Source organism: Enhydra lutris, unplaced genomic scaffold (genome assembly GCF_002288905.1).
Source record: "Enhydra lutris kenyoni isolate GAN:26980312 unplaced genomic scaffold, ASM228890v2 scaffoldscaffold15, whole genome shotgun sequence".
Classification (NCBI taxonomy): domain Eukaryota; kingdom Metazoa; phylum Chordata; class Mammalia; order Carnivora; family Mustelidae; genus Enhydra; species Enhydra lutris.
Genome location: NW_019154099.1, coordinates 10,183,654 through 10,205,288, shown reverse-complemented (window position 1 = coordinate 10,205,288; position 21,635 = coordinate 10,183,654). Strand labels below are relative to the sequence as shown.

Sequence of the window (21,635 nt, the reverse complement as noted above, 5' to 3'; positions counted from 1 at the left end):
ATATATGTATAAAACTTAAAATAACTTCTGCAAAACAGAAGTAACAATTTCAAATTGTATGATGATTCTAAACCAGATTCCAAGCGAGGACTCTTGGTCTGAAAGTAGCCAGCTGAAATACTTATTTGCACTTATTCCAACATAGGGGAGAAAAGTTCTCCCTATGAAGGCAAACCTGGAGTCATGTTTGCCTCCTTTCTGAAAGTCCCCACTTAAAGCAACAATGAAAACAGAATAGTAGATACTACAGACACACACCGAAGGAATTAACCAAGTGCATTTTGGAAGATACAGTGCAGGTATAATCATGAAGCAATAGCTGGTGAACTTTTTGCAAAACAGTAAAACTTGAAAGATTGTTTTTAAAATAGTATTACCTCAGAAAGAAGTGTTTAGAACCAAATGTGCTATTAATTATTCAGTCAGGGAACACCTGGGTGGCTCAGTTGGTTAAGTGTCCCCACTCTTGGTTTTGCCTCAGGTCATGTTCTCACGGTTGTGAGATCGAGCCCCATGTCAGGCTTAGTGCAGAGTTTGCTTCAGATCCTCACTCCCTCTCCCACCCCCTCTGTCTCTTGCATGCATGCGAGTGCTCACTTGCTCTAAGACAAACAAAATCTTAAAAAAAAAAAAAAAAAAGAAGAAGAAGAAGAAGAAGCTAATACAGCCAGTAAGTTTGCAAAGTCAGAAACCATTATTTTGGACAAGAATCCAAAGTCTGTTAATAGTTCAGATGAAATAAAACTTTTTGTGAATTCTGAATCTTCTTTTTTTTTTTAAGATTTTTTTTTATTCATTTATTTGATCAAGAGAGAGATCACAAGTAGGCAGAGAGGCAGGCAGACAGAGAGGGGGAAGCAGGCTCCCCGCTGAGCAGAGAGCCTGATGTGGGGCTTGATCCCAGAACCCTGGGATCATGACCTGGGCCAAAGGCAGAGGCTTAACCCACTGAGCCACCCAAGTGCCCCAAATCCTCTAACCCTTCAGAAAAATCAGTGAAAAATTCATTTGTCCTGGGATTATACGGATGTTTCCTAAAGACCATAATCAAAAGAAGAGGGTTTTTTCCCAAGGGATTGGGAAATGCAGATGAGTACTTTGTCTTTCCATGAGAGAGAAGAGTGAGAAAAAAGGCATACGGCCTAGTCCAGGCATCTTGGGAAAGCGTGTCATCAGAGGTTATCTGCTTTAGTTCCAGGAAATCTGTACTTTCAGGTCACTACGTGATGTGCAGGTACAGTCAGGGTTTTGTGCTTTCTTTAGATATGTTACATGAACCAAGAGTCTTCCCTGAAGTTTGGGAGACACAAGGGTTGGTTTGCAGTTCCTGATAAGAGCCTTTCTAGTGAGGTAGTCAGGATTTTGGAGGTGCCTTTTCCAACCAAAAAATCCTTGTGTTGCAAGGTGTAATACTTAAGGTCATTGTCACCCCCAGAGTGCACTGTGAAAAACGTGCCACAACATGGTTACTTTTGACAGAAGCAATTACATCTTTATACTTTTGAAATAGATCTTCTCTTATTACTATGGGGGGAGGCAGGGCCCAAGTATATTGGGCATCCTGTGACTCTCTCAGAGGATGAGAGTCTATGAATTTCAAACCAGGTAAATCTGAGATTTAGGACCAGTGGCAATGCTTCCGGTCAAGGTTTTTGGAGGGTCTCTACCAGTTGTACGAGTTGTGTCCTAATAGTGCCATTACTGCATGTGATTAAGTGCGGATTAAGGACATGTGCAATGAAAGCGTTGTAAAACTGGACAGACAGCATACACTTTTCAAAGCACCTGGCCGGGAAAAAGGGTTCCCCAATCACTGTGAAATTTGAGAGGGTTCCCAGGTAGGGATAATCTTTTCTAACAGAATTTTAGCCACGAAAGCATTATTGCCCTGTATACAAAGGAAGGCTTTGGTCCAGTAAGAAAACATACAAACCGTGACTAAAATATTTATCCACGAGAGGGAGAAGTTGTATGAAATCCATTTTTCCAAGCAGGTTTCCGTGGAATATACTTTGGACAAGTGGGACCAGTGAAGTAGGCACTCTTTGCAGCCTTACTAACTTCCCTCACCAATATCAGTTGATGAATGCTATTATTTTATCAGTAGACCACAGGTTAAATGCATGTACAGAGGTAAGTATTGGGAATCTTAGTATTACTGGGAAGGCCACATGTTATTTGGTCCAAACCAGAGTTTTCTTTTTATTGAGCCAACAATTACTACATTTCAGATACTGTTTCTGTTTGCTTGGGGCCAGCTATTAGATATGACTTGTCAGTTTTCCCAAATTATATTTGGGAGAACATCTCTGTGGACTTTGACAGAGGTTTGGCTGTTGATCTCCTGAGTGCAGCATTTTTGGCTGAAATATCAGTTAGGTGGTTCCCTTTGGCCTCCAGGGCGTTAAGTCTGGAACGCCTAGGAACCTTAATAATAGTTACAGCCACTGGCAAAACTATGACGTTTAATACATTTTGGACATATAAGTCATTTTTATTCTCGTTTGAAGTAAGGACACCTTGTTGTTTTCATAATATTCCTAAGTCATGAGCTCTCTCCAAGGTATACCAACTGTCAGTATAAACGTGTGTAGCTTTACCCTTGACTAAAATACAAGCTCAAGTAAGGATGTGTAATTCAGCCTCTTGGGCTCAAGTAGTTAACGGTGCCGCCTCAGTGACTTCAAAAGGAGTATGCAATAACATGCTAAGCACATTAGTTACCGTTCTTACCCTTTAAATAAGAACAATCAGTAAACCATGAAAAATCTGCATTGGTTAAAGGAGTTTCTTGTAAATTGTCACAGGGAGTCAAAAGGTGAGCTGTCAACATTAAGCAGTCATGAGAGGTTTCATCCTTGAAGGAGGGGAAAATAGCAGGGTCTAATTGCAGTGAGAGTTACATGAGGAGCAGTTAGCATGACGATTTCATAGGAGGTGAGCAAGAGTAAGAAGAGAATTCAGAACGGCTTCTGCTGCATGGGGCACAAGGATTCTTAAAGGGAATCCTCTATTTCTTCAGTGGCCTTAACTAAAAAGGCAGTGGCAGAAATGACTCTGAGGCAAGGAGAGGGTATCCCTGTGCCACAGCATCTAGTTGTTGGCTTTGACAGCCTGTGGGTCCATGATGGTTCTCATATTCTGGGGTCAGTACTCCAAGGGCATTCTGTTCCTTCTTACATACAAAGGAAAAAAAGGAAGTTGATAGTGACGATGTCCAAGAGCAAGGGGAGTTATTATTTATTAGGCTTTAAGTTCTCAAAGGCTGTGTATCCCTGTCTTTCCAAATAACAGGGTTATGTTTGCCATTTTTTAAAATAAGGCATATAAAAGTTGAGCCAGAATAGAGAAGTTTGGAGTTCAGTTTTGACAGTAGCCAGCCAGTCCAAGAAAGCTTTTTACCTGGTGCTTACTTTTGTGTTTGGGGAAATTCAGGATGCCTTGAAGTCTTTCTGGATCCAGATGTAGTCCTTGCTCTGAGGTCAGGTACCCTACGTGTCTTACCTGAGTTTGAGCAAACTGCAGTTTCTCTTTGGAGATTGTATGTCTCTCTTTTATTTTTTATTATTTTTTTTATATTTATTTATTTGACAGAGATCACAAGTAGAAAGGCAGGCAGAGAGAGAGGAGGAAGTAGGCTTCCTGCTGAGCAGAGAGCCAGATGCAGGGCTCGATCCCAGGATCCTGGGATCATGACCTGAGCTGAAGGCAGAGGTTTTAAACCACTGAGCCACCCAGGCACCCCTGTATGTCTATTTTTTAAGACCAAAAGTTTTAACAGGTGGATCGCTATCTTCTTGTGAAGAGATTTGAAAAGGGAAGTAGTGAAGCATATCGTCTACATTTTAGAAATTAGAATCTACAGAAAACTTGATATCCAAATCAACTTCAAAGGTTTGTGAAAAGGAAGGACTGTCTGAAACCCTGGGGAATTACTGTCTAGGTGTACTTCCATGTACTTCTTTTCTTTCCAAATGAAAACAAAAAGATACTGGCTCTCCCTATCAACTAGAACACTAAAAATGCACTGTATACATCAATTAAAATGAAAAATTTCCTTTCATTGGAAATGGATATCAGTAGCATAAGGGGGTTAGGACCAAGAGGGTGCCAAGAGAGGAATAGCAATGTTATTTATTGCTTGGAGATCCTGGAAGAACCTCCATCCTCAGCCACTGGGTTTCCTCCCAGGTAAAATACATATTACAGGAACTAGGGAAGGGGGATAGTGAGGCCCTAGGCCTTGTAATCTTATATTATGCGCTTGACACCTGTAAGGGCTTCTTTACTTATAGAGTATTGATTAATTATGGGATGAAATTTTGAGGACTCTATTTGAATTTTAAAGGAAGGTACGCTGTGGATTCTCCCAATATCATTTGAGGAGCTGTATAGAGGATGGTAGCTGATTCAGTAGGAACAAATAGAAGATGCCAAAGATCATCTAATTGCCCTGGTTGACTATTTTGATTACTACTCTCAAATTCTAGAATTATTTCCCTCTTTGGGAGAAAGAAAAGCATCTCATGCCAAAATTTCTAAGAAATTTAGGCCCAATAAATGAATAGAGTGCAATAACTAAGGGAAAAAGAGCCCAAACAAAAGGAAATAGATTCAGAGACAGGAATGTTTTGAGGTTTATTAGAGATCTCTGCTGTCTGAGCCATTTTATTACTCCAAGGCAGGGGCAGCTTGGTAGCTGTGGGCTGGATGACAGAGAGCAGCTCTTGTGTCAATTTGGAGAGAGAGATTTGTTCCCAATCTGGAGAGTGATTTCCCCGAAATGATTAAGAGGAAAGAGCCCCTGCAGTTCCTCAGAGCCCCATCATTGGGAATTAGGAGGTCATTAGAAAGACTGACTAGAGGGCTGAAAGTGCCTGGAGAGCTTACATTTATAACAGCCTCCCTTCCACACCCCCTCCCCAGCTGCCCAGGCTCTTTGCAGTAATAGCAGAAACTAGTTTTTTTTTTTTTGGTTTTGTGTTTAGGGGCCTTCATTTGCCAGAGTTGAAAATTGATACTTTTAGCAGTCTGTCTTTTAGGTGACTCATCTAGGATGCAGGCAGGCTGGTTTGCCGTAGTAACTAAATCTGGAGTGGGCAATTTGTCATTTTATCCTGGTCGTTTTAAACTAAAGGAGAAATTTCCCAGTTTGGAACATTAATAAACACAAAGTTTAATGCTACCTGGGTAGATTCAATGTTAAAGAAAGATCATAATTTTCTTTAAAGACATTTTGGAGTCCCTCGTAATCAACATGAACAGGTTCATCAAGCTTTTGTGTACAAGCCTAAATTTTGTTTCAGACAATGGACTTTAGGAAAAGCAACTGTAATTGCTCAGTGGAGATTTCCAACAAGTATTCTAGTTAGAGGTTTGTTTTTCAGGATTTTCTCTAGCTAGTGTCATGCAGTGTTTGCCCTATTTCTTAAAGCACATGGAATAACGGATATAAATCTGAGAAACCCAAGTGGTAAGTTTGAATAACTGTGTTAAATTCTTCAGCAGACTTACTGAGAGTCCTCAGTCACTTTAGGGAACTACAACCATGGCTCATAATTCAGCCTTAGTCCACCATACATAAGGAACTTGAGGTTTATTTAGTCCTTAAAAGACTTAAAGAAGCAGGTTTTAGTCAGTTCAGGAGAGGAGGGAGCAGCAGAGAGATTAGTAGAAAAGGCAGGTTCAGAGAGAATAGACAAAAATGGTGCCAGAGTTGGAGCCTGAGTACAAGATGGGTGCAGACGAAGGCAGGGAGAAAAAGGCCTCAGAGGCCATTTTGATGCCTTTCAGTTGTTTGTTTGCCTCAGTTGATTTAGAAATAGAATTTTGCAAAAACGCAAACTCCGAATCCTGAAAACATCTGGAAGCCTCAAGGTGCTGTTTAAAATAGGCATCCCAGAGATGAAGAGTTTGCCAGACAAATAGAAGGTGAAGAATTCATGACCACTAAACTAGCCCTACAAGAAATGTTAAAAGGGACTCTTTGAGTGGAAAGACAGATCATAAGTGGAGTAAGAAAAGTAGGAAACACAAAAGCAGTGTATCTATAAAATCGATAACAGGATTCACAAAGTAAAAGGATATAAATCATGAAACCATATATCTCAAATGTGGGGGGAAGGAGAAGGGTAAAGAATGGGTTCAAATTTAAGTGCCCATCAACTTCATATAAACTGCTATATGCTAAAAATGTTATTTACAACCCTAATGGCAACCACAATTCAAAAACCAGTAACAGATATTCAAAGAATAAAGAGAAAGGAACCCAAGCATATCATTTAGGCCAACTAATCAGAGAAGAGAAAAAGAGAAGAAAGGAACAAAATGGCAATAAATAAATTGTGGTAATTACTTTGAATGCAAATGGACTGAAGACTCCAATCAAAAGACATAGAATGTCAGAATGGATAAAAAGCAAGACCCATCCATATGCTGCCTACAGGGGGTTCATTTCAGACCTAAAAACACTATCTAAATGAACATAAGGGGAGGGAAAAACTATCATGCAAATGGATGTCAAAAGAAAGCCCAGGTGGCAATACTTAGACAAAATATATGTTCTTTTAGAAAAAAATAGACTTTAGGTGTACCTGGGTGGCTCAGCTGTTAATTGGCTGCCTTTGGCTCAGGTCATGATCCAAGAGTCCTGGGATCGAGCCCCACATCAGTCTCCCTGCTCCATGGGAAGCCTGCTTCTCCCTCTCCTGCTCCCCCTGATTGTGTTCCTTCTCTTGCTGTGTCTCTCCCTGTGAAATAAATTTTTTTAAAAAGTAACAAGATACAAAGAAGGATATTATATAATAATAATAAAGGGGATGATCCAGTAAGAAGATAAAACTGTTGTAAATATTTATGCTCCCAACATAGGAGCACCCAAATACATAAAACAGTGAATAACAAACATAAAGGAACTGATCAATAGGAATGCAGTAATAGTAAGGGACTTTAACACCCCACTCACAGTGATCAATCATCCAAACAAAATATCAACCAGGGACAGTGACTTTGAATGACACATTGGCCAGATGGATCTAACATAGATTCAGAACGTTCCATCCTAAAACAGCAAAATATACATTCTTTTCAAGTCCACATAGATCTCCAGCACAGATCAGATATTAGGCCACAAAACAAGTCTCAACAAATAGCAAAAAATTGAAGTCCTACCATTCATCTTTTTCGAACACAACACTATGCATCCACAGGAAAAGTCTGGAAAGACTGGGCTCCTGGGTGGCTCAGTTGGTTAAGCATCTGCCTTCAGCTCAGGTCATGATCTTAAGGTCCTGGAATTGAGCCCTGCATCAGGCTCCCTGCTTAATGAGGAGTCTGCTTCTCTCCCTCTGCCCCTCTCTCCTGCTTGTGCATGCACTCACTCTGTCTGAAAACATTTTAAAAATTTTTTTAAAATTACAAAATCTGGAAGAGGACAAATACATGGAGGCTAAATAACATGCTACTAAACAATGAATGGGTCAACCAAGAGATCAAAGAGGACATAAAAACTTACATGGAAATAAGTAAAAACCGGTATTAGTCTGAAATCTTTGCGATGTCACTAAAGCTGTTCTAAGAGAGAAGTTGATAGCAGCACAGGGCTACCTCAAGAAGCAAGAAAAATCTCAAACCACCTAACCTTATTTAAAGGAGCTAGAAAAAGAAGAACAAAACCCAAACCAGTAGAAGGAAGTAATTATAAGTATTAGAGCAGAAATAAATGAAATAGTAACTAAGAATACAGTAAAACAGATTAATGATACCTGGAGCCAGTTCTTTTGAGAAGATCAACAAAATTAATAAATGTCGACCCAGACTTGTCCAAAAAACACTCAAACAAAGTAAGCAAAGAGGAAAAGTAACCAACACCGCAGAAATATAGAGGATTATGAGGGAATATTATGAAAAATTATATGCCAACAAATTGTACAGCCTAAAAAAAACACACACACAAATTTCTAGAAACATTTAACCTCCCAAAACTATCAGGAAGTAATAGAAAATTTAAACAGACCAACTACAAGCAATGAAATTGAATCAGTAATCAAAATACTCCCCATAAACAAAAGTTCAGGACCAGATGGCTTCACAGGTGAATTCTAACAACATTTAAAGAATTAATACCTAGGGTGCCTACGTGGCTCTTTTGGTTAGTCATCTGCCTTCAGTTCAGGTCATGATTACAGGGTCCTGGGATCAAGTCCCGAATGGGGTTCCCTGCTTTGCCCTCTCCCTCTGCTGCACACATGCTCTGTCAAATAAATAAATCTTGGGGAAAAAAAAAAAAGTTAATACCTAGTCTTCTCAAACTATTCAAAAAATCAGAAGATGAAGAAAAGGTTCCATATGCATTCTATGAGGCCAGGATTTCCCTGATTCTAAAATCAGATAAAGACACTACAGAAAAAAAGAACATCTGATGAACATATATCCTAATGAACATAAATGCAAGATCTACCACAAAATATTAGCAAACTGAATCCAACAATACATTTAAAATAAATCATTCAGGGTGCCTGGGTGGCTCAGTTGTTAAGCGCCTGCCTTCAGCTCAAGTCGTAAAGGTTTCTGGGATCGAGCCCCGCATTGGGCTCCCTGCTCAACGGGAAGCCTGCTTCTCCCTCTCCCACTCCCCTGCTTGTGTTCCCTCTTTCGCTTTGTCTCTCTGTCAAATAAATAAGTAAAATCTTTAAAAAATAAATCATTCACAATCAAGTGGGATTTATTCTGGGATGCAAGGGTGGTTCTGTATTCCGAAATCACTCAAAATGACACATCGCATCAACAACTGAAACGATGAAAAGCATCTGATCATTTCAATAGATGCAGGAAAAGCATTCTGACAAATTACAACATTCATTCATGATAAAAACCTCAACAAAGTAGGTTTAGAGGAAACCTACTTCAACATGATAAAGGCCATATATGAAAAACCCAAGGAGAACATTGTACTTAATGGTAAAAAACTGAGCTTTTCCCTGAAGATCAGGAATATGACAAGGTTGTCCACCCTCACCACTTCTAGTCAACATACTATTGGAAGTCCTAGCCACAGCAATCAGACAACAAAAACAAAAAACATCCAGATTGGTAAGGAAGAAGTAAAACATTTGCTACTTACAGATGACTTGATACTATATATAGAAAACCCTAAAGGCCACCAGAAAAGTGCTAGAACTGATCAATTCAGTAAGGTTGCAGACTACAAAAATCAGTATACAGAAATCCAGGGCCCCTACCTGGCTCAGTCAGTGGAGCATGTGACTCTAGATCTCAGGGTCATAAATTCAAGCTCCATGTTGGTTGTGGAGCCCACTTAAATAATAATAATAATAAACCAGGGAGGTGAAAGAGCTAAACTCTGAAAACACTGATTAAAAAAGCTAAAGATAACACAAATGGAAAGATACTCCGTTTCTCATGGATTTGAAGAACAACTATTGTTAAAATGTCCATACAACAAATGATATTCACTGTGGGTTTTTCATAGATGGCTTTTATGCTATTGAGGTATGTACCCTCTATCCCTACACTGAAAAGTTTTACTCAAGAAAGAATGGTGTACTTTATTAAATGCCTTTTCTGCATCTATTGAGAGCATTCTATGTTTCTTGTTCTTTCTTTTATTAATGTATTGTATCGCACTGATTGATTTGTGGATGTTGAACCACCCTTGCAGTCCAAGAATAAATCCCACTTGGTCATGGTGAATAATCCTTTTTACTACTGGATCCTATTGGCTACTGTTGAGAATTTTTGCGTCCATGTTCATCAGGGATATTGGTAATTCTCCTTTTGGATGGGGTCTTTGGTTTTGGGACCAAGGTAATGCTGACCTCATAAAATGAGTTTGGAAGTTTTCCTTCCATTTTGATTTTTTTGGAACAGTTTCAGGAGAATAGGTATTAATTTTTCTTTAAATATTTGGTAGGGGACGCCTGGGTGGCTCAGTTGGTTGAGCAGCTGCCTTCGGCCCAGGTCATGATCCCAGCGTCCTGGGATCGAGTCCCACATCAGACTCCTTGCTTGGCAGGGAGCCTGCTTCTCCCTCTGCCTCTGCCTGCCATTCTGTCTGCCTGTGCTCGCTCTTTCTCCCTCTCTCACTCTGACAAATAAATAAAATCTAAAAAAAAAAAAAAATTTTTTTGGTAGGATTCCCCTGGGAAGCCATCTGGCCCTGGGCTCTTTTTGTTGGGAGATTTTTAATTACTGCTTCAATTTCCTTACTGGTTATGGGTCTGTTCAGGTTTTCTGTTTCTCCTTGGTTCAATTTTGGTAGTTTATACCTCTCTAGGAATGCATCCATTTCTTCCAGATTATCTTTTGTGGGTTTTTTTAAAGATTTTTATTTTTTTATTTGACAGAGAGAGAGATCACAAGTAGGCAGAGAGACAGGCAGAGAGAGAGGGGGAAGCAGGCTCCCTGCTGAGTAGAGAGCCCAATGCGGGGCTCTATCCCAGGACCCTGAAATCATGGCCTGAGCTAAAGGCAGAGGCTTAACCCACTGAGCCACCCAGGTGCCCCTCTTCCAGATTATCTAATTTGTTGGCATATAGTTTGCTCATATTATGTTCTCATAATTATTTGTATTTCTTTGGTGTTAGTTGTGATCTTTCATTCATGGTTTTATTTATTTTGGTCCTGATAAGTCTGGTCAGGGGTTTATCAAACTTACTAATTCTTTCAAAGAACCAGCTCCTAGTTCCATTGATCTGTTCTACTGTTCTTTTGGTTTCTATTTCATTGATTTCTGTTCTGATCTTTATTATTTTTCTTCTCCTGCTGATTTAGTCTTTACCTGCTGTTCTTTATCTAGCTCCTTTAGGTGTAGGGTTAGGTTGTGTATTTGAGACCTTTCTTGTTTCTTGAGAAAGGTTTGTATTGCTATATACTTTCCTCTTAGGACTGTCTTTGCTGCATCTCAAAGATTTTGAACAGTTGGGTTTTCATTTTCATTTGTTTCCATGAATTTTTAAAATTCTTCTTTAATTTCCTTGTTGACCCATTCATTCTTTAGTAGGATGCTCTTGAGCATCCATGTATTTGAGTTCTTTCTAACTTTCCCCTTCTGATTGAGTTCTAGCTTCAAAGCATTGTGGTCCAAAAATATGCAGGGAATGATCCCAATCTTTTGGCACCAGTTGGGACCTAATTTATGACTCAGGATGTGATCTGTTCTGGAGAATGTTCCATGTGTACTAGAGAAGAATGTGTTCTGTTGCTTTGGGATGGAATGATCTGAATATATCTATGAAGTCCATCTGGTCCAGTGTGTCATTTAAAGCCCTGATTTTCTTGTTGATCTTCTGCGTAGGTACTCTGTCCATTTTGGTGATGGGGATGTGAAAGTCCCCTACTATTATTGACGATGTGTTTCTTTGATTTTGTTATTAATTGGTTTATATAATTGGCTGCTCCCATGTTAGAGGCATAGATATTTAAAATTGTTAGATCTTCTTGATGGACAGACCCTTTAAGTATGATATAGTATCCTTCCTCATTTCTTATTATAGTCTTGGTTTAAAATCTAATTTGTCTGATAATAAGGATTGCCACCCCAGTTTTCTTTTGATATCTGTTAGCATGGTAAATGGTTTTCCACTCCCTCACTTTAAAATATGGAGGTGTCTCTAGGTCTAAAATGAATCTCTTGCAGACAGCATATGGATGGGTCTTGTTGTTTTTTTTTTATCCAATTTGATACCCTGTGTCTCTTTGGGGCATTTAGCCCATTTACATTCAGGATAATTATTGAAAGGTATGAATATAGTGCCATTATACTGTCTGTAAGGTGACTATTACTGTATATTGTCTCTATACCTTTCTGGTTTATGTTCCTTTTAGGCTCTCTCTTTGCTTAGACGACCCCTTTCAATATTTCCTGTAGGGTTGGGTTAGTATTTGCAAATGCTTTGAGTTTTTGTTTGTCCTAGAAGATTTTTATCTCTCCTTCTATTTTCAATGACAGCCTAGCTGGATAGAGTATTCATGGCTGCATGTTTTTCTCGATTAGTGCTCTGAATATATTATGCCAGTACTTTCTGGCCTGTCAGGTCTCTGTGGATAGGTCTGCTGCCAGTCTAATGTTTCTAATGTTATAGGTCAGGACCTCTTGTCCCGAGCTGCTTTCAGAATTTTCTCTTTGCCCTGAGACTTGTAAGTTTTAATATTAGATGACAAGTGTTGATCTATTTTTACTGATTTTGGGGGTGGGGGTTCATTGTGCCTCCTGGGTTTTGATGCCTGTTTCCTTCCCCAAATTAGGGAAGTTCTCCACTATAATTTGCTCCAATATACCTTCTGCCTCCCTCTCTCTTTCTTCTTCTTCTGGAATCCCAATTATTCTAATATTGTTTCATCTTATGGTATCACTTATCTCTCGAATTCTCCCCTCATGATCCAGTAGTTGTTTGTCTCTCTTTTTCTCAGCTTTTTTATTCTCCATCATTTGGTCTTCTATATCACTAATTCCCTCTTCTGCCTCATTTATCTTAGCAGTTAGAGCCTCCATTTTTTTTTATTGGAACTCATTAATAGCCTTTTTTATTTCAACTTGGTTAGATTTTAGTTCTTTTATTTCTCCAGAAAGTGATTCTCTAGTATCTTCTATGCTTTTTTGAAACCCAGCTATTATCTTTATAATTATCATTCTGAACTCTAGTTCTTTCATCTTACCAATGTCTGTATTGATAGGTCCCTGGCATTCAGTACTGTGTCCTGTTCTTTTTTTTTTTTTTAAGTTGAGTTTTTCCGTTTTGTCATTTTGTCCAGAGAAGAATAGATGAGAGAACAAAATGCTAAAATGGTAACAATGGCCCCAGAAAAAATATATACTAAACAAATCAGAAGAGAACTAAAACCAGGGGAAAATGGGAGAAAAAAAAAGAATATGATTAGGCTGGTGAATAGAACAGAACCACACACTAGATTTTGGGTATTTTGGTCTGTTAGAAGAAACTGCCTCCCAAAATTTTAAAGAAAGAGAAACATACATATATACAAAAATAAGGGTAAATATGATGGAGGGATGGAATGTGACTGTAAAGATGAAAATTAAAAAAGATTTTTAAAAAGGAACTGATAAGTTGGTTGAAAAAAGAAAGAAAAAAGATCTTTTTAAAATGTGATTAGGCCAGACTAGAACAAAGCCATACACTATATTTAGGGTATATTTTGTTCTGTTAGAAGAAACTGTATCCCAAAATTTTAAAGAAAGAAAAATTTATATATATACAAAAAATGTGGTTAAATAAATGAAAGGATAGAGTGACTGTAAAAATGAAAATTAAAGAAGATTTTTAAAGAATTGAAAATAAGAGGTTGGTTGACAAAAGAAGAAGAAAAATTCAAAGAAAAAATAGAAAAAAATTAAAATTAGAAAAATTAACTTTGAAGACTAAAGAATCATGGGAAAACCATGAATTCTATGTGCTGTATTCCCCAGCACTGGAATTTTGCAGTTCTCATTGATTGGTAAACTTGGTCTTGGCTGGATGTTCTTGCTGATCTTCTGTGGGTGGGGCCTGTTGCAGTGATTTTCAAATGTCTGCCCCAGGTGGAATTGCACCACCCTTGTCAGGGGCCGGGCTAAGTAATCTGCTTGGGTTTGCTTTAGGGAGCTTTTGTTCCCTGGAGGCTTTCCGCACAGCTTTGGAGGACAGGAATGAAAATGGCAGCCTCCCAGTCTCTGGCGCCAGAGGAGCTCAGAACTCAAGGTCCCACTTAGTGAGCCCTCAGAGAAAAGCAGTCAGTTACTCCTTTCTCCCTGGTCTCCAGCCACACTCCATGCTCACCCGGCCTGGGACTGAGCATTTCTGTCTCTGGCACACGACCCCATTTGGAGTTTCCAAAGCCAGCATATTGCTGTGGTGTACTCCCATGCCACTCCTCCCCAGGGAGGAAGGGGAATCTACCCAGATCTGCCACTTTTGGGGTCCCTGCTTAAAGAGTAGTGGCCCAACTGTGCCACAGATCAGTTTATGGCCTCCCGGAGCTGAGAGCCCACTCCTCAGCTCTGTCTTTGCAGCCGGCTTCCTAGCTTCAATACTTGGGAGCTCTGGCACACTCAAGTACCCCTGGTCTTTCTGTGACCCTGAGGGTCCTGCGACCACACTGTTCCCCCAAGGGTCCCACCCCTTGCTTAGGCACTGGAGCAATGTCCCCCTGTGGAGCAGACTTCTAAAAGTTCTGATTTTGTTCTCTGCTGCTCTATCACTTGCCGGTAGTTGGCTCACAGAGGCTCCCTCTCCCCACAGTCTATCTTCCCAAATATTGCCTCGGATTCACCTCTCCACATGTCCTACCTTCCAGAAAGTGGTTGATTTTCTGTTCATAGAATTGTTGCTATTCTTTTCTTCAATCTCCTGTTGAGTTTGTAGGTATTCAGAATGGTTCGATAACTATCTAGCTGAATTCCTGGGACCAGACAAAATTTAGGACTCCTACTGCTCCACCATCTTGGTTCTCCCCTTCCCAGTCATAGCCTTCCAATTTAAATTTGAGTGAAACAAGTTTGGGGATTTCAGAGTTCCCCATAATGCCACTGAAGTTCAGATTTACTTTTGGTTAAGTTGATCTATTAAGTTATAAATATGGATGCATAGGGACCATAGATTTTAAACAAAACATCCCAGAAAGGTGTAGAGGACATTGGGGGTGAGGGAGCACCTTCAAGCATTTTGATGACTGGGCTCCCATTTCTTAGAGACTTTTCCCTAGAGCAGCGAAAATTTCTAAACAGCACAGTTTCAACAGTAACAGTCTGGTTCCAAAAATGAGTCAGACTGAATGCTAGAACTCTTTCAGTAGGCACAGACAGAGTCTGGGTCCAGACAGGAGTTGGGCCAAAGACCAGCATAGGAACAGTCCAAGTCCTAATAGGAGTCAGACCGAAGACCAAAGAAGTAATTGCTAGAGATGTAAAAACAAGAAAAACCCAAGGCCTTAAAACAATCCCAAATGAAGCCTGGGGCGCTTGAACACAAAACATGGCACTCAAATTCCAGGAGAAAACCTACCTTTAAATTCCCGGGTTGGAAAGTAAGCTGCAAACTCACTTGGCTCTGTAGGTGCCATCATGTCATTGCTCACCCAACCTCAGAGTTGCTGAGGATCTTCACTGGATCCCATTCCTGATCACCAAATAGTATTAACCTTAAAAATAAAACTGTCCATTATTTTATCAGCAAAAATGGATTTATTCATGAATAGCGGAGGATTCCAGTCCAGAACAAATAACGTAGGACAAAACCATAGGCTAATCTGCAGAAGGAAGGCGAGGAATGCCCTTTTATAGACAAAAGTGGGATGTTAGGAAAGCTATTACAAACAAAAAAGTCCACTGGAGTAAACTGGCAAGTGGACATATAGTGGCTTTCCATTGGCTGAGTGAGATGTGACCATCTCTCATTGGCTGGATTGTTCCTGGAGAAAAGGAAAGCCTTTCTTCCTCCTGCTGGGATAGCAAAGTGGTATCTGTGTGTAAGGTCCCTCTTTTCCTGTTGGGTCTGGAATTGAGGAGTAATAGGGTGTGAGAGCTTGCCCTGCTGTCCTCCTGACTCCATTCTAAATGAAATGAGGTTTCCTTTTATTAATTTTCACATTTTTAAATCTACACTGGGGAGGGGGTGGGTTGTTTGTTCTACCTTTATTACATCATGTTCAGATACTATAACCTTTACAGTTCTTGCATTTTGAATTTGGAAATGATTATGGTTTTATAGAAATGCTTATGTAATTATTTTTGTAACTGTTCCAGAATTATTTGAACAGGCATTTCTCTGGAAGATGTTAACTTGCAGGCTCTTGCCTTTTCTTTCAAATACAAACTTCTTTCCTGTTAAATATGTCATAATATATCCTGCCTCACTGCCATTTCTGTTCACCTCCACTGGTTCCTAGAACCTCCACTGGTTCCTAGAACCATCATTTCACAGAATGGAACCCTTCTTTGTCTTATCTTTCCCATAATCCCACATAAGAAGCAATACTTACAGGGGTGACTTGATGGGTCAGTCGGTTAAGTGACTGCCTTTGGCTTGGGTCATGGTCCCAGGGTCCTGGGACAAGCCCCACATCGGCTTCCGGCTCTGAGGGGCACCTGCTTCTCCCTCTCCCTCTGCCTGCAGCTTCCCCTTCTTTTCTCTGTCAAATAAATAAATAAAATCTTTAAAAAAAAAAAAAAGGAAAAATAAAAAACATTACAGCTTGATCACTCTACCAGAATATAATATAAAGCACTAAGATTCAAGTAAAATACATGACTCTCACATCAAATTTTCTTGAATACATAGTCATTTTTCCAGTGACCAACCCTACTATTCTTCATTCATCAAGCGTTTCTCTCCTGGTTAATAAAATTACTTACTTTCACTTGGAGGCAGAGTGGTCTAGGGGAAAGAATATAAATTTTAAGTCTGACACACCTGGATTTTATTCCAAGCTCTGCCACTTCCATAAGTTTGGTTGACCAAGTTATTTAATATCTTTAAACCTCAGTTTCCTCTCCTCTAATAAAAGAATAGAAAGTCAAGAATTAATACTCCGATCAGCTGCAGGGGCTACTAGCTACTAGCACCGTTGTTGGCAATCTAAGAGAAAATAGGGAAGTAGGAAGAGCAAACAAAAAGGCTTTAACATGCAGTTTTAATACAGTAAATCAAAGTTTTAGAAGGCATATGTTTTCAAAACAAATCAGATTTAAGACCTGTTCCAGTGAGAATCCATATTTTCTGCATTCCCTTATCAGATTTTGAGGAAATGTTTATCACATTATAATCTACTAAGATAGATTCTTCCTCAAGCAGAAGTTTTGTTTTAGTTTTGAGCTGCCTATTACTAGTTTGAAATGTTATTTTTATACTTAACATTCTCTGTTTTTGTTTTGTTTGCAATCCTGGCAAATTTCTATTTAAAAAAATAGGAGCACACCTGGCTGGCTCAGTTGGTAAAGCATGCGACTCTTGATCTCGGGGTTGTGAGTTCAGTCCCCGCATTAAGTTTAGAGCTGTTTTTTTTTTTTTTTTTTTTTTAAGATTTATTTATTTATTTGACAGAGAGAGAGAGAAAACACAAGTAAGCAGAGCTACAGGCAGAGGGGGAGAGAGAAGCAGGCTCTCTCTTGAGAGCCTCTTGGCTGAGCAGGGAGTCCGACGCGGGGCTCGAGCCCAGGACCCTGGAATCATTACCTGAGCTGAAAGCAGCCGCTCAACCAGCTGAGCCACCCAAGCACCCCTAGAGCTTTTTACTTAAGATTTTATTTATGTGAGAGAGAGAGAGCACAAGCAGGGTGAGAGGCAGAGAGAGAAGCAGACTCCCTGCTGAGCAGGGAGCCCGACTCAGGGCTTGATCAATATACTTACACCCCTGTAAGTATATTGACCTTGAGCTGAGGGGAGACGCTTAACCAACTGAGCCACCCAGCTGCCCCAAGATAACTTTTTTTTTTTTTTTAAGAATTTATTTATTTGACAGAGATCATAAGTAGGCAGAGAGGCAGGCAGAGAGAGAGAGGGAAGCAGGCTCCCTGCTGAGCAGAGAGCCCGATGCAGGGCTCCATCCCAGAACCCTGAGATCATGACCTGAGCCAAAGGCAGAGGTTTAAACCACTGAGCCACCCAGGTGCCCCAAGATAACTTTTTTTTAAAAGATTTTATTTTTAAGTAATTACTATGCCTAGAAACCTACTTTTTTAAACCTTTGTTTTTATTCATGTATATGTAGGATGGGACATAAAAAAATCTTGCAGTACTATTGATTTAGACCTTTCTATATAGTTCTTCTGCGAGGGAATCAAATTTGTTATCATGTACTTTTAAGATAATTGGACCAAATAGGCATATATTGTTAAGTGTTAGCCAACACAAACAAATGGAAAGATACTCCATTATCATGGATTGGGAGAAATAATATTGTTAAATGTCCATACTACCCAAAGCAACCTACTACAGATACAGTGTAATCCCTATCAAAATACCAACAATTATCATATGGTTTCACTTATTTGTGGAGCATAACAAATAACAAGGAGGACAGAAGGAGATGGAGAGGAGAAGGAGATGAGGGAAATTGGAAGGGGAGATGAACCATGAGAGACTATGGACTCTGAAAAATAATCTGAGGGTTTTGAAGGGGCGGGGGGTGGGAGGTTGGGGGAGCCAGGTGGTGGGTATTATGGAGGGCACATATGGCATGGAGCACTGGGTGTGGTGCATAAACAATGAATTCTGTTACGCTGAAAAGAAATTAATTTTTAAAAAAAGACGACGACTAAAGCTGGAGGTATCACAACCCCAGATTTTAAGACCTACTACAAAGCTATAGTAATCAAAATAGTCTGGTACTGGCACAAAAATAGACACAGATCAAGGGAACAGAGTAGAGAACACAGAAATAAATCCATGTTTATATGGTCAGCCTATAACAAAGACTATCTTTTGGTTTCAAGTGATAGAAATTTAAGTTACCTTAGATAAAAAAGGTTAATAATTCAGAGGTTCTTAGGAAGGTTCTACCTACCAAGCTATGGGAAAGGCAAGAATTGGGCTGAGTCCCAGGAGTTACTGGAGTAATGAAACATTGGCAGGATTCTCTGTCTGTCCCCCGCTTTGCTACTTTTCTCTGTAAGCCAGCTATATTCTCAGTCGTTGCAGAATTCCTTTAAATAGGAGGAGATGTAGTTCCCCACAGATTTTATACTCTTAGCCACTACAGAATTAAACATAATGATCTTTCTTGGCCGTGTCAAAAAGCTCATGGGTAGAACTGATGGGGGTGGCATGACGTAGTTGCTCTTTCAGGTCCCAATTAACTGTGGAGAGGGTGGGGTACTATGAAAGATTCATGTTAATAAGGTACCAATCTCTAGACTAGTCAGCTAATTATTTTTACTAACCATGTGGGTGGTTGAAGGACTACTTCTTAGAAAAAGAGTACTAGGCAAAAGGCCTGTGGAGTCACCTACCATAGGATGGTGGTGGGATCCTATGGTTTTCACCATGTGCTATGTAAGCCCCCAGAGTCCTTGTCAACAGTTTATGGCAAGATTGGTTTCCATAAATAACTTATCCATCTTTGTAACATGTATTGCTGGTCATGTATAAGCACAAACATTGCCTTAGATGATACATGCTCTGTGCAGTAGGAATAAAAAAATAGACGAAACTCCCAGACATGTAGCCACCTAAATAAGTATCCTGTATCTTAAATAATACTATAAAATGTGTATCTTTAAGTAGTTGCCTACTTTGAAATGATTTTTAACTTCTCACTATCATTAGAAAGATGATCTTGGGCCTTTGGTGGACTCGGGGGTTATGTAAAAGTTTGTCTTAGTCTGTCAGATAATGGTTTTATTTTTACTTCTTGTTTCAGTGAGGAGGTAGATTTGGAACTTCCGAGCACCGAAAATGAATATGTGTCCACTTCAGAACCTGATATTGGTGGGCAACCCAAAGTAATATTTAAAGAAAAAACAGTCACTTCTCTTGGAGTCATGGCAGATGGAGTGGCCCCAGTCTTTAAGAAGAGAAGACTTGAAAATGGAAAATCTAGAAATTTAAGGCAACGAGGTGATGATCAATAATTATAAAAGAGCTTTTTGTACTTCCTCATTGGACAGCATGGAGACTATACATCTTGAAACTCCTCTGTGTTTGTTTAAATGCTAAAAATTTAGATTTATTCTAAATGTATTTTATGTGAATCTAAAATAAATCTTTTTTCATGTGAAACTCATTTTTGCTCCTAAAATGGAAGCCTACCACATTTCATTGTAATACAGTGTATTATGTTCAGTGTCTAAAAATTGCTAATTATGACATAATATAAGATGCTATGTATCTGTTATTTAAAACATGGAAAAGCAAGGCCTTTATTCCATTCTTACTCAAAAGCACATTCTTACCATGCACTGAAAATGCATTACTTTTGCACACTGATACTAACTTATCCAAGGCATAAGAATCAGACCGCATAAGAGAAAACTCAGTCACATGATGGTTCAGTTTTGAGGATCCTGTCAGAAGGCTGATGGAGAAAGTGTATGTGTGTTAGCTTACCATACTCAGTTTAAGGTCAAGGGCCAAAGAACAGGACTGCTACTCAAGTACTTCAAGTGTTAATGCTTAATATGGAATGAAAATTGGACCAAAGATAGAAATGTGTATTTTCCCAGTTAAATTCAAAGCAACAAGCATTGCTTAAACATTATTACTTTAAGCTAGGCATTACGCTAGAGCTGAAGATACAAAGATGAAAGAGACATATCTCTGTTCTTCATGACTTCCCATGCTAGCATAGTCATTCCTGCAGTCATGTACTCTGTTTAGCAGCCTTATATGTACTGGAAAATAATTTTTAAGGCTTATTTAAAGCTATGTAGATGAAAGCTTAAGAAAAATAGTGTGTCTCTGGCTTCAGTAAAGTTTTTAGTGTTCCCTTAGACAAATGGGAAATGTCTTTCTAGTTAAATTTCTTAAAAAGTAGAACTTTCTTATTTTATCCATTTGAAGTAGGTGTCTTCCCTTTATTACTCCAAATTCTTAAAATTATATTTTTTATAAATTGTACAGTATTTAACATTTGGTAGTAAATATTTGTCTTTTTAAGTTTACTAGTGTACATGTAAGAAAATGATAGCTTATTAAAAACATTATAAAAATAATATTGTTTTTTTTTCCTTCTAATACTCAATAGAGTCAATATAGCATTGGTGAAGCAGTATTTAGAGATTTGTCTTTATATTCAGTCGACTTATTTGGATATTTTGTGGATATATAGCATTATGAAGAAATGTTTTAGATTCTGAATAGCCCATTTGTCATCTATCCAACCAGTGTATTTGGTGCTCAGTTGGAGAAAGCAGTAAAACCATAAATGAAATGCTGCTTCATATTACCCCCATTTAGCTCATACAAAAAATGCAAAGAACACAGCTTATCATCAGGAGCTTGGGAAGATGGTGGCATAGGAGGCCCCTGAGCTCTCCCTGTCCCACATTTACAACTAGGTATCCTCCACATCCAAGTCAATAAACAGGAGAACAATCCAAAGACTGGCAGAACAGACTCCACAACTAACTACAGAGAAGGAACTGCATCTGAAAGATTAGGAAGGTCAGAAAGGCAGAGGGAGGCTACCATGGGAAGGAGGCAGAGAAATGGGCCCTGGCATCAGGGAGCTCTCATGGCGGAGGTTAATCCCCATAAGGTTTGGCTTTAAAAATCAGAGGGGCTGAGTTCTAGGAGTTTGTAAAACCAGTGGGACTTGGAGCCTGGAGCTTTAAAAGTCAACTAACTCAGCCCTGGGCAAGGGATAGCTGGGTTTCCACCCTTGGAGACACAGCAGCCTGCTTAGAGATGCAACATAAAAACAGCCATTTACGCAATGCTGGGGAAACAGGAGACAGATCTGTTCATACTGATTGCAGATTATGTTAGAGGGCTTCAAAAATGAGGGATCTGGCAGGTGCCATTTTCCTTCTCCAGCCCCCAGCATGAACACAGGGCCACCTGCGGGAGGTGGGAGGTGGTGCCGCACGGACACTCGGGACCTAACATGCTACCGGCCCCACACACAGTGACTGCCTTTTCTGAGCCCACTAGTTTCAGCCCTGGGCTGAGCACAAGTTTGTTTTA

The 21,635-nt window shown here is 39.5% G+C and overlaps 1 protein-coding gene across 1 annotated transcript in view; it reads left to right on the top strand.

The window, feature by feature from the left end:
* LOC111147129 (WW domain binding protein 4) overlaps positions 1-20,659 on the top strand; it is a 68,855-nt gene extending 48,196 nt beyond the window's left edge. The window contains exon 10 of the mRNA XM_022503033.1: positions 19,372-20,659. Coding sequence (XP_022358741.1) covers positions 19,372-19,582 — 211 coding nt within the window. The 3' untranslated portion in view covers positions 19,583-20,659. The remainder of the gene's footprint in view (positions 1-19,371) is intronic.
* Positions 20,660-21,635: the final 976 nt, after the last annotated feature.